Raw genomic sequence first — 13,561 nt, forward strand, 5'->3', positions numbered from 1 at the left:
GGACTAGGTATGTGTCGTGCGATTGCATCAACGGTCGATGGAATTAAGAAATGGATTCCATGATCTAATCACAGCGCTTACAGGCGCTGTAACATCGATAACGTTATGGTCAATATGAGTGTAGTCATGCTGACATGCATATAACGCCCTATAACGCGCAATTGGCCGCATCGGAAAAGTCCCACTACCTAAGCGCACAGGATCCATTTCTAGGGCAGGCCTATACGTACCTAGTCTTACACCTGAAGCAGTCCGTATATTTGCTGATGATAGATTGAACCCTAAGACGGTGATGCATGCTCGTAGACAGACGCTGAACAATAGTTCGGACGACTAATGGAAGTTGAGCAAACAGGACTTTTCGCAATCTCCCAGTCCTTCTAGCTTCCTGGTTCGAGCGAAAGGTGCATCAACTGACCTCGACCTGCCTCTTCTAGGCAATGCTAGGTAGCAATGCGGGCGCATTACCGCATTGAAGGATTAAACGGCTTTGAGATCTATACAGCCGCAGAACAGAGGTCACCGGTCGTAATGGTTGGAATAGCTCGACTATAAAGTGTCTCTAGCAGCTGAAGACAAATGTTCGTTGATCTACTGTCTATCATCAAGTATCCAGTGTCAACCAAAACCCACAACTCCCAGCCCAGAGACCAGACTAGCGAAGATGATGTTCAAGTTCCTCGCCGCCGTTGCACCTGCATTCCTGGCTACCGCCGTCGCGGCGTATCCAGACTATCCGCAATGGACCACCGATATCCCCGTGGACGCAGACTATGTGATCGGCTCCGAGTTTGTGCTCAGTTGGGTGCCCCAAGACACCACTGAGACTTTCAAGCTCTATCTTGGTGCCTTCAACAACACCCCTTCCGGCTACTACACAGGCCCCTTCGGTGCTCAGTTACCCATATACGATAATAAGGGCATGTACCTTAACGGTAGGTGTACATCTCTTCGTTTCCCCTCCTAGCCCCTTAATCTACTAATCTCACGTCGAAAACGGGTTTATGGAGATATGGACAACATCACTTGCTGACATTACTGTGCGATATATACAGAGGCGGTGCCTTTCTCCGATAGTGAATATCGATGGGATGTTCAGGCCGTGGACCCAAAGTGGAAGGGTGACGGGTTTTACTATCGCTTCACGGCGGAGTTCGAAAACCCGCTCTACGCGAGCTCGTCCCCGCGCGCCTTCCACGTCGTGGACTAAGAGGTCTCAGCTCCAGTAGCTACCTGACTTTACGGGCAAAGGAAACATTCGCCGGGGTTACTGAACAATGCGACTTTTTTCGAGGTTGAAGAGGACGGGTACCGATGGCATCATGACGATGGCAAGCTCAATCCAGGTTCTCTCTCCGATAGTCATTTTAATGATTCGTAGGAGAGTCGAATTCTGTCACAGAATGAACTAAGCCTCATTTCGGATATACAGCACGGACCAAGAAATACTGTATATAAAGCTAAATAGAGGAATAAGGGGCAGAAACTAGAACTTCTCTCTTTGTGCAATGACAGATCATTTACTTGAGAATCCAGCTGGGAAGTATTGTAAAAGTCACAAGTTTCTACCTCTCGACTTCTCCCACAGTGGTGTTGGCTTTGTGTAATCGCGCCTTTAGCATTCAAAGAGATGGAAAGCGTCTTGTATAGCCACCTCCATGTGTTTCTCAAAGCCCAGGCCTTGATAAGTCATGATTAAGTTATGAGTTGTCAAATCTGTCGAGTGCCACCTAATCTTGTTTCCCCCAACATTACTCATCTGGTCTTTGAATTCATGGATGCTATCATAGAGCCCTTCTGCGGTCCCTGCTTGGATATACAGAGGGACGTTTGTGTGAAACGGGTTATTTAAAGGAGAAATGTAAGCATCTTCTTCCCAGATAGGTGCTATGCTGAACGGCAACAACGTTGGAATAGGATGTTAATTCTGTCAATTACCGAAGTTATACTTTTCCATAATAGGTGAAGATGGATGGCAGCAAGTGATTCAGACACAACAAGGTAGGTAGACCGGCGGATAATAATAACAGGAGATTGTATTACGTTGCCTACCCCTAGTGCGCTAGGACAAGTTGGGGATATCTGTTGGCGATGGTGGCATGCAGCATCTGCATAGGGACCTAACAACAAGACCTATAGAAGTAATTGTCATGAGCAGACTCTTTATGGTCTGTTGAGGATATCGATGCTATAAATTTAACAATTGCGTATTTCAGACATCAGCCAGTCCCTCTCTTCTTTTGGTACAACCCCCTCGCAACTCACAAAGTGACTTGGTGGTTGTAGTGAGCTATGGCAGTTGTAGGTCGACTCACTTCGTGCGTGTTTTCGGTAATCGTCATCTACATAGTGCGTATTACCAGTTTCCCCCCGAAGAATAGGCATCGTTGTGCTAATAATGTCGCCCAACTGGCCGCAGTGTCTCGTCTTGAGCTATCGCATCTTGTTGCACCCGCTACGCCAATATCCAGGGCCTTTAGCTGCGAAACTCTCAGGGGCGTACTGCGGGGTTCTTGCTCTACCGCGGTGTCTTCGCCTGGAGTCGTATAGGAACCACCTGAAGGATAGTATGTGCTGTGCGAGTATTCGCATGCTGCCGGACTAAACAGCACAATTAGGTCCCTTTATCAGGCTAGTTCCTGATCGATTGGTCTTCAATACCATTGAAGCTTTACATGGTGAACATAGTCCTATCTTGTGCAGCTAATCGTCTCAGCATACTGACCTTATCTCGAACCTCAAAAACGACGCCGTTAGACATTCCAGCGATCTAACGGTTATTATATAGGCCTGCCTACGTTCAACAGGGCATGATCTCGAAGATGATTACCGCCATACTTGCAGAGCCAGTGGATGCTAGAAAAGACCTGCGATTAGTTTTCAACAGTACTTTAGATACGGACGTCAAAAGTCTTGGGCAACTCTGGACGGAGGCCGTGTTTGTTGAAATACTAGGTTATGAGTGGTATACGGTATAGTATATTGCCTTAAGGAACAGTCTAGGCACAGTAGTGTAGGAGGGTACCTCCGTTTATATAGACAGATGTATGTGAGTCGTTGTACCCAGCCACCCGCTTTTACATATCCGAGACACAATTCCAACAATGTTCTTTTTCGCTGAAGGTTCGTGCTACCCGATGTAATGACAGACGAAAGTTACAGCATCTAATGGCGCGCTAGAGGCAGTGACATAATAGCATCTACTCTGGCAGCAGGATTCTTCTATCTGTCAAGGAATCAACAATGCTACGAAGAGCTTGCTGCCGAGATTCGATCTACGTTTAACACAGGCGCTGATATCTATGCTGGGGGCCGCCTATCTGAATGCCGATACCTTCGTGCATGCACAGTGAATAGCTTCATTACTACCCCGCCATTCTAGTAGATTACTTATAGCGACAAAGAGAGCCACACTAGTATTGAACCTCTTGAAGGAAAGAAATTATTAGAAGCCTTAAGCATTATAAGACTATTGCATAATTGTGATCACATCTTTGATGACGAACTAATGGATGCGCACGTGAAGCTGTATGGTAACTCAATATTGTTCCAGGGTTTCTAGCAAACCCCCCAAACCTTAGACTATCCTGAGCACTTTCCGGGAACCTACTCAGCCTTATATATCTCTAGCTCGTAAGCTGGCCCTGCCCCTTTGGAAACAACTCCTACACCAGTCTAGTAGCACTTTATCCCCTGATAATGTCCAAAGCTACATCAAGGGTAGCGAAGATGAAAAGTGATGCCTAGCCTACCTAATTATGTTTGTTGCGGGTAGGTGTGGTCATCATGTGCTGTTCACTTTTGGCGGAACCTGCAATGGTGATTGCCCGGCCGTGGTGCTCGATATTGACATTGAGCTTGCTAGCACCAGTCTCGGTAACTATCCCAGTATTGCCGGCGGGAAGCTTAATTAGCCAGTCGGTAGATCATAGCTCATTTCCCAGTTTTCTGTGATTCTCGATTGACGCCGCTGGTCGGAAGAATCTACTAAGTACATGTTATCCATGTCCAAGTTGGACTTCATATAATCCGAGGTGCTGTCGGAATCCTGCTGCAATGCCGGCTTCTCACTGATTGCGGAACAGTAAGAAGCGGAATCTTGGCCGGAGTTCTGTGTCAACATCCAGTCCTCGGGTTGAGTGTATGCTTCGTCGGGGAGGGGCGGGTCGAAGGCATTGGGGTAGGTTGTGGTTCCGAGATGTCGCCCAGAAAGTTCATTAAAGTCTGATGGGTTCAACGGTAGCCGATATCCTCCTACATTGTATTTTTTCCATCCCCATTTCACAAGTTGATATCGATACTGTTTCGCGCTATCCATAATATCAGTCGATATAGTTCACAAGAGTTCTATTTGAGATAGTCTTACGTTGGTTTAAAGTTGTATTTGTCTGCCATGATTTTCATTACTTCTGCTAGAGGTTTCCTTTGACTCAAATAAAGATTTTTCAGCACTCCTCTGTGCGTTCTCCAGTCTTTTTTATTGACTTGACCAATTTGTTGCGTTTCAAGATTCTTTGGGTCCCTATCTGCCGAAGACTCGAGTGAAGTACAATCAGTGGAAAATGACTGCGTGTGGTCCTGTGAATAATTATCGCACGATTGCGAGTGAGGAAACTCGGGAGTAATCAGTTCCGTTGGCTTGGTTGATATATTGGAAGATGTATTGGAGTTGGCTTTAGGTGTCATTGCAGGTGTAGGGGCTTGATCTGACGCGCTACTCGCCACTATCGTTAAGGAGCGCGGACCGTTGTTGGAATTGTCCTGTATTGCCTTGTTGATGGTAATGACATCGGAAAACCTCGTTCTGTCGTGGGAAGTATTGCGAGGGCGCGTGTCAGCTTGTGAAAGGCCAACAGCAGGAGTGTCGCTTTTAGAGCTTTTAGAGTGGTCATTTAGGACAGGCGTTGCAAGCACTTTGCCACTTGTATTAGTCTCTTGTTAATCATGGGTGCAGTAGTGTAGGTGGTATGCCGACCTGAAATTACTTACACTCTTGTCTGATCAGTCGTCTAATCTCGTTTATGATATGAGGGGGTAAGATTGGACCGGCTGGTGGCTGCGGCTCTGGGATTTGTGCTAATGTACTTGACTTATTTTGTCCCTCTGATGTATGATTATTGAAATGCTTGGTAGCAGATGAAGCCACCGAGCCAGTACCATCTGAAAGTAATGTGGAATCAAAGGTGCCGGTGATTTGCGACGTGGATGTCTCGGCTTGTGATGATGAGTTGCGTTTGGACGGAGGACTCCATTTGGACAGACAACTATTGATACACGTCTTAATAGCCAGTTCAATACCGCCTTCTGTGCTTTCATCATCCAACGATCGATGGCCCAGTCGGTCCCGCGAAGGTCGAACCATGCGCACGGTTTCGATGAGGTCGTTCTGGAGTTGGAGTAGAATTGTTTCGAGGTCTTCCTGGGGCATTTGTCGACGCTCGTAAGACGTGTCACCGATGTCTCGATGGATCAATTAGAAAACCATAGATCAAAGAAATGAATGATGCAGCTACTCTTGATGTATACACTCAAGTTGAATATTGCCTTGAATTTGAAGCTACTTACTATGCACGCTTTTTTCTGGGCTCGTGGATCGCGCCGATCCGGTGTGGTTGTCCGCATCTATGCTCGCTGCACTCATGGCAGTCCTCTTCGATCGAGTAGCATCCAGCGATAGCATGTTCCTACTAGGCCCCTACTGGGTGACGCGCTGCGTAGTGTTTGGGAGTTTAGGCGCTGGCGCTGATATTGAACCCGAGATATTAGGAGCAAACAATGTGATGATGATATGGGAAACAGGTTAAAATAGGCGGAAGGGTTATAGCTAACGCTTTCATGCGACTGCCGATGTCATCACACGGAGAGTGATCTTTGTTATTCATACATCTAAAATGTGTAGACTGTATAGAAAGCCCCATAGCAGTATGCAGCGAATGCTTCCCGGCGGCTCAGAACAAGACAGAACCGAAGAGAGCCTTCAGTGCAGTTTAGACCTTGGGCTGTCAACTGAAAATGCAGTTTTAGCCACACCACCATGATCATAGCCGAACCAATAAGACTAGTAGTTACTTACTCACACATTACTCGTAAACGATTCGGAATAAGGGCTGCAAGTTTTTGCGAGGACAACTAGAAGTAGCCCGCTGATAGGCCATTCAATCGGCTGGCTGCATTCATTGTCCCCTAAAAATTATCGTAGATACTTTCACGCCGATTGTGGCTGAAAAAGGTGAGTCTTTTTGACCTGTGTTTGCGTAAAGTCCCCCAAAGCCTTGGTGCTATAATACTACTGCGTTTTTGAATTTACTTGAATCAGTTTCTGTAGGTATGAAGGAGAATTGCCCAACAGAATGATGTGGTCTGGTATCAAACAAGCACAACTATGTAATGAGTAGATCAATTCTAGTTTTCCCAGAGTTGATGCCCATTCGAGGCCAGCTCCCAGTCATCTGCAGCTAAAGCTGGCTGTAACAGCCATGATGTACCAGAGACCCTGGCACTCCGTACCATGACCGTCTGCTTCAGCGAATAGGCGTCCCCCTTCAGGATATTGCTCATCATTGGTGGTGGTCGGTGGCTATGGTAGTCGAAGGTGATTGAAGCAGATCGAGGCACCCATTACTCGCCAGTTGGCACGCATGGACCACAACATACCCCGACTTGGTTCTCATTTTTCGCCCGCTGTATGTTCTTGCCCTTCTCCCTACTTCTCTGATTCGGCGCCTACCCACACATTTGCTTGCTGTTATTATGTCCTGAGATCTCTCCATCTTCAAGCAGACTGACTAATTGGGCGATCGTAGTCCATTTATTGTTATCGTCGGGCTTGTGTCCTTGCTCAGGAACTCGACGTGATTTTAACTTGCTACACAGCTGACAGTTCGAGTTGTATCGGTCCTTGTATGTTTGCCTTGTAACTTGGTTTGAGTCATCATATAACCCCCCCTCTTCAAGATGGCACTTCAACGCTTTTGCCTAGGCAGGACACAGAAATATTCATCGGCCAGCCATGGCAGCTAGACTGGTTTGCGATTTCTTACTGACAAATGATGTCGCCATAGATTTTCTGTTGCCTGCCACCATCCATTGATTAAACATCCATCCGACTCTGTTATTCGTCGCGATGCTTCGCTGTGGTAAGTCAGCCTATTCGCAAATCATGCAGTGCAGTGTTATGTAGTAACACGAGATGCAACAGCGTATCATAAACTTCTTACTGGAGCCACCATTTTGTACCAGTCTCAGAAGGTGCTGGCACTGCCAGTGCCTTCGGCGGGTGGTTCGCTCGATCTGGCTGCGAAAACATACAACATGAATCGCATATCGTTCATTGTAGCGGCGACTATGGGCGTCATCATGATAATAATCGCCTCGATTCAACTCGCGATGACACTTGCCAAGTTGTTTGCGAAACGACGATATATCGACATCTTAAGAAATCTAATCAATTGTGAGAGCGGTGCAGCAGCAAACGCGGCACTAGGAAATCGCATCGCAGATGATATTCCTGCTGCAAGTTCTGAGGAGGAGCTTCCATCCTCTGAGACCATCGCGTCTCCGAGTGGTAGCCAGAGAGGTTCAGAGACGCTTGCATCGCGTCAAGGACCTGCTCCTATGCCCTGCGAGAGACTTTCTCGTGTTTAGATCATCAATCTGATGGTCCAAAGTGCTGACCTGCACACCACGCATTGTACAGCTTGTACGGTGGCTTTTTCTGGATATCGAGAAGACAGGATTTTGGCGTCGAAAGGGAAAAGTGTAGAGAGGTTTGAGTGACTGACTGACTGGAGAAGGTATAGTGATTGAAAAGAATATTTAAGGAGAGTAACGATAACTAGAAACCCATGAAATTATAGGCGAGGATTATGTAGGGTCTTTTGATATCAAATATACACGAGTGCATTTGCTGAGCGTTGCACCGCGATCTCTGATTGGCCAGTGTAATGGGAAATCCGAATTGACAATGGGAATTTCCCATTTCCAGCCCCACTCTTCCTGGACAGGTTTCCGAGGTTTTACAGTACATGCACCCATGATTTTAGCGGTTGGAGGTGCCCGGTAATGGGCTGGATTTACGCCATGGTGGGGGATAGGAGTTCATCATATGATCAAGCGAAAGCACGTAGCTGGCGTCAGGCTATTACTGCTTTCTGACAGTTATATTGTATGAAAAACCTTTCTTCTTGTAACTGTACCGGCTCGGCTAAGATCACGATTCTACTTCCTCTCTACTTTTGGATCTGGACTTTAGGAACCCAAGCAGCTCAAGTGAGTCATCAACTTCGTCGTTGAGAGCGACGGAAGGGCCCTGTGACAAGGGCTCTTATAGAGGGCTTGGAACTTAGTCATATTCATTAATAATCTACTAGGGGTCTCTAGGGCCTTGATCTCTCTCTCTTCTTTCGTATCCTGGAATGGGAGATTCCTTAGCTATTTATACTCATTTAGGCTTCATACAATCTATAACTCCCTTCCTTCTGTTGGGTATTTATGCCTTAATTGTTGGTCTTTTTATAACTAATAGATTATTCTTATCTAATCGTTTATAGCTTTACTTTTTACTAGGGGTAGCATTAATTATCTTTAGGTCTTTAAGTTTTATAGGACTATCCGTATAATATTATTTTCCTCCTTTTAATGCTTAACTTTAAGCTTAACTAATTCCTTTAAGGGGTCTATAATTCCGGGGCCTTAATAGCTTAAAGGTCCACTAATTTACTAGGATTTTACTAATAAAACTATTTAATAAAAGCCTTTATATTAATACTATCTATATATTTATAGAGTTCCTAAATTTAATACCTTTTAATTAGCTAACCTTCCTATTTAATTAAATACTTTATATTCCTTTAGGTTTTTAAAGAATCCTTAATTTCTTCTATTTAATAGTTTTTAGATTTTATTAAAAGTACTTTCTATAAAACCTAGTTAAAGTTAAGTAATACTTAATTATTAACGTAATAAAGTTTAATAAATAAAATGTAAAATAAATTATAAATTTTCTACCTTTTAAATAATATAAATTTAATAGCGGTAGGTAAAATTACTTTATAAATTTTAAAGGAATTAAATATCTTTTTATTTAGCTTTTTAATAGGTTTTTTTATTTTAATATTCTTTACGTTTAATATTATTAATTAGTTTTTAGTATATTAAAGTAATACCCTTTATCTTTTATCTACTTATTCCTTTATACATTATTAAGCCTTTTTTAATTATTCTTTAACTTTCTTATATATTTATATTATTTAATAGGTATATAACCTATTAAATGGGTTATAGGGTTATACTATAAAAAGGTTATATATAGCTAAATAATAACTATAGTTTATATAAAAGGGGGATATATATATTAAAGCTAATATAATATTATTATATATAAATTTAATAATTAATAAAAGGTCTTCCTAATTAAATATTTTATAATTAATAAACATTTATAAATAGATTTTAAAGATTTAATTAAATTATTTTATTTATTTATTAATTTAAGGATAAAAAGCTATACTTATATAAAGTTTAATATTAATAAGCTTTAAAAAGTCCTTTTATAAATAGTTTATAAACCTAAAGTCTTTATTAAAAATTATATTAAAGGGTATATTATATAATTTTTAATAATACTTAACGAAAATTTTAATAAAATCTTTAGTTTTTTTTTCTTTAACCTTTAAAGGTATAAAATGTTCTATCTTTATAAAAGGATCTATTATTACCTAAATAAAGTTATAGCTATTAAATAAAAGTAGGTTAATAATAAAGTCCATTATAACCAATTACTATAAAATATAATATAACTTTATAAGCTAAAGTAATCTATAGGGGGTATATTATAAGGCTTTATTTTATTAATAAATATAGTAGCCTTATATAAAGTCCCTTATAGTTACCTTAATATTAAGCTATTAAAAGTTTTTTATAATAAGTTTTAATATTTTATCTATTCCTATATATTTAGCTATTTATATATTATATTCCATTTTTATTACTTTTTATTATATAGTTATAGGTACCTATAAATAACCCTTCCTATATAATAGGTTATTTATAAGTTTTATATCCTTAAAAGGTTTATCCTTTTATAAATAATACTTTAGGTTATCCTTTATTATTTCTTTAATAAATTTAATAAACTTTAATAGCTATTTAAGTATAAAAAAGCTATAAAGTTATTTAAAGGTTAATAGTATAAACGTTATTAAATTAAATATTAATCCTTTAAAATATAAAAAATGTTTTTTTTATAAAACCGATTTAATTGGTTAATTTTTATTCCCCCCTTTTTTAAAGTAATATTAAGCTAATTTTAATATAATATTAGCCTTTTCGTTCAATTTACCAGGTTAATAATTTATTATAAATTAATATATTAATAATTATTATATTTAATAAGCCTATTATTTATTTAAGACTTTAGCTATTATAAAATATAATAGGTTTTAATAATTAAAGTAGATTTCGATCTAATATTAAATACTTTTTAAGTATTAATATTATTAATTAAATTTATTTATTATTATAAATAGTTCTTTATTATATATTTTATAGTTTATTTTTATTAATATTAACTTTTGGAAATAAAAGGTAATAGGGTAAAGTTTACTGTTATTATCCTTTTATAATAATATAGCTTTAAAAGTAAAGTTAAAAACGTTAGTTTTAATATAAGCTACTTTAAAAAGGTTAAAATAAATAAATATAAAAGCTATAATAAACTAATATTTAAGTTTAAAAAAAGTTTTATTTATAACTTTTATTTACTTTTATTACTATTAATCCATTTTATTTATATTTATTAATAGTTTTACAATTAATAAAAACTTTTTAATAAATCTTTAATAAAAGTTTATAAACTTAACGAATTATTATAATTTATATAGGATAATTAATACTTTTTATTTAATAATATAGTTAATTTTATTTTAAGCTATTAAAATGCTATTAATATTAATAACGTATTTAAAAAATTTAACTTTATATATATACTATTTATATTTTTAAAATACTACTATTAAATTATACTTATTAAAGTATTATAATACTTCTTTAACTATTCTATTATATTCCTTTTTTATTTTTATATAAATTAAAAGGTTATTAAGGTATATAAATAGCTTTATATTAATAAAATCCTAAAAGATATAATTTATTATAGATTAAAACGTAGCAGGGGTATTAATAAGTTTTATAGGTATTATTATATATTTAAAAAGTTTATATTTATAATAGAATGCTATTTTTTATTTATAACCCTTTTTAATTTTAATTAAGTAAAATCCGGACTTTAGGTTAATTTTAATAAACTATTTAACTTTCCGGAATTTAGCTTAAAGTTTTATAATAAAAGAAATAGAATACCTTATTAATATTATAATAGTATTAAGGCTTTAATAATTTATAATAAGTTATAATAGATTATTTAGGTCCTTTTTTTTTATAAATATAAGAAATGTTCTATATAATGTAATAGATTTATAGATATAATTAGTTTTAAGCATTTTATTTAATTATAGTTTAAATATATTTAATTTATAATTGTTTATAGTATAAAGGGGTTCTTAGGGTGGAATTTTCCTATTTATGAGGTTAATTGTATAATTTTAAGGTTAATAGTTAAGCAATTGTTATATTGCTGCTTTAATTATAATTAGGAAGAATTCCCTAAATTTTTCGGGAATTTATTTTATTGTTACTTTAGCGGCTATTTGGAGTGTGGTTGTTATGACTTTGGTTATTCCTAGGTTAAGGATAGCTTAATTAATATAATTCTTATAATAATGTTTAAATGTAAATATAATTTTCCCTATATTTTCGAAGAAATAAATAAGCTAATGTTCTTTTATTTATTATTAGAGTAGAATAATATTATAATCCTTATTAAAGGTGTTTAATTCGAAACTAAGTTTTATAAAGTGGTCTTTTTAATATTAAAGAATAATTTATTTTATATAGTACCGCTCTACCTTTTATATATATATTGCGTCGAAGGTTAATATAGGTTTAGAACGGGCTTTTTTAATAAAAGGTAATTTTTATTATCTGGCCTTTGAAAATAATATTATAGGAATAATGCTACCTATATTTAAAAGTACCTTAATCGGATATTTTTAATTATTATATAATAGGGTTATAGGAATAATAAGCCTATACTTTATTTTTAATTTTAAATTAACCTTCTTTTAAGTTAATTTAGGAAGTTTATTTTCTATTTATTTAATTATATTAATATAGAAGAAGTTACCTTTTTAAAGGCTTAAGTTTTTATATAATGCTTTATAAGGCCTAACTAAAAATTTAAATCTAATTCTTCTATTTCTATATATTATATAAGATTAATTACCTTTATAATAATAGTATTAATCTTAATTTATTTAATTATAAATAATAGTTTTATATTACTATTAGGCTTTTTTTTAATAAAAGAGGTTTTTTTAAGGGTTAAAGGAAGTTCCTTTTTATTAATATCCTTTTTAATATAATAAGTAAGGGTATAATAATTACTTTTATTATATTATTAATAGTTAATCTTGTTTTACTTTCGTTTATTAATAGCGGCCTAATTAATCCCTTTTAATATAATTATAGTATTAAGCTAATAATTATCCTTAAGATTAACTTTAGGCTTATTTAACTTTTTACTAATAGGTTTCCTTTCTTTATCCTTTTTTAAAGATTAATTTAGGCTTAAGTTGGAGTAATTCTTTTTGCTTTAGTTTTAATAGCCTAATTTTAATTATTCCTTTATTAAATTAAGCATACCTTTTAAAGATAGTCTGGAGTACGCTAATATATTTTTATAGGTAATATTAGCTTTTTAAATTATATTAAAAAATTTACTATTATCCTTAAAGATATAGCTTTAATTATAATAAACTATTTTTATAAGTTTAAATAATAAACGTTTAATAATAAAGGTTTAAAATATTAAGCTAAACTATTTTATTAAATTATTTCGATCTAAAATTTTAATAAAGAATTAAACAATATTACTAAAGTACTTTACCTTTATTAAAGCATTAATATTTTAATATATTATTAAAGGATTTTTAAATTAAACTTTTAAAGCTATTCGATAAGCTATTTAAATATTAGTAATATTAATATAATAGATTTATTTTTAATAAAATTAATACCATTATAGGGCTTTATCTATTATAAGGAATCTAATTTAATTAATATAATATTTATTAAGGGGAAAACTTTTTATATATATAAATATATAATCCTTAACTTTAATTTATTATAAAAAGAATTTAAAAATATTCTTTTTATTATAGGTATAAGGTTTATTAAGTTAAATAAGGTTAAGTATTATAGTTATAGGACTAATACTTTTAAATATAGTTAAAAAGGTATATATTAATTTATTAATAGGAGGGCTAAAGGGATTATTATTATCCGAATTTCCTTTAGGTCCTTTATTAAGATTTTAAAGTGGCCCTTAAAGTAGTCCTTTAAGCGGACCGCGGGGAAGTTATCCTTCGAAGGGGTTATTATTATTTAAACTATTAGGGTTTCCTCCTAAGTTACCTCCGGGCAACGGGGTAACTCCGGTAAAAAT

At 35.9% G+C, this 13,561-nt stretch overlaps 4 protein-coding genes across 4 annotated transcripts; 2 read left to right on the plus strand and 2 right to left on the minus strand.

Moving 5' to 3' along the window:
• The first annotated feature begins 501 nt into the window (after positions 1–501).
• Positions 502–1,549, plus strand: F5B22DRAFT_224651 (uncharacterized protein). Its single transcript, XM_047969780.1, has 2 exons — positions 502–935; positions 1,056–1,549. Exons 1-2 carry the CDS (start codon positions 665–667, stop codon positions 1,208–1,210), a joined length of 426 nt encoding a protein of 141 aa, XP_047829911.1. The 5' UTR covers positions 502–664; the 3' UTR covers positions 1,211–1,549.
• A 1,927-nt stretch (positions 1,550–3,476) lies between these two features.
• F5B22DRAFT_224670 (Clr5 domain-containing protein) lies at positions 3,477–4,833 on the minus strand. The gene is made up of 2 exons (XM_047969781.1): positions 4,367–4,833; positions 3,477–4,310 (listed from the first exon to the last, which is right to left on the minus strand). The coding sequence occupies exons 1-2, from the start codon at positions 4,684–4,686 to the stop codon at positions 3,911–3,913; spliced, it is 720 nt and encodes a 239-aa protein (XP_047829912.1). The 5' UTR covers positions 4,687–4,833; the 3' UTR covers positions 3,477–3,910.
• F5B22DRAFT_224717 (uncharacterized protein) lies at positions 4,790–6,123 on the minus strand. The gene is made up of 4 exons (XM_047969783.1): positions 6,074–6,123; positions 5,514–6,006; positions 4,990–5,460; positions 4,790–4,921 (listed from the first exon to the last, which is right to left on the minus strand). The coding sequence occupies exons 2-4, from the start codon at positions 5,620–5,622 to the stop codon at positions 4,893–4,895; spliced, it is 609 nt and encodes a 202-aa protein (XP_047829913.1). The 5' UTR covers positions 5,623–6,006; positions 6,074–6,123; the 3' UTR covers positions 4,790–4,892.
• A 319-nt stretch (positions 6,124–6,442) lies between these two features.
• On the plus strand, positions 6,443–7,739 carry F5B22DRAFT_224705 (uncharacterized protein). Its single transcript, XM_047969782.1, has 4 exons — positions 6,443–6,683; positions 6,804–6,900; positions 7,062–7,136; positions 7,199–7,739. The coding sequence occupies exons 3-4, from the start codon at positions 7,124–7,126 to the stop codon at positions 7,642–7,644; spliced, it is 459 nt and encodes a 152-aa protein (XP_047829914.1). The 5' UTR covers positions 6,443–6,683; positions 6,804–6,900; positions 7,062–7,123; the 3' UTR covers positions 7,645–7,739.
• The last annotated feature ends 5,822 nt before the right edge of the window (positions 7,740–13,561 follow it).

Source organism: Xylaria bambusicola (assembly GCF_022495145.1).
Source record: "Xylaria bambusicola strain CBS 139988 unplaced genomic scaffold F5B22scaffold_26, whole genome shotgun sequence".
Classification (NCBI taxonomy): Eukaryota; Fungi; Ascomycota; class Sordariomycetes; order Xylariales; family Xylariaceae; genus Xylaria; species Xylaria bambusicola.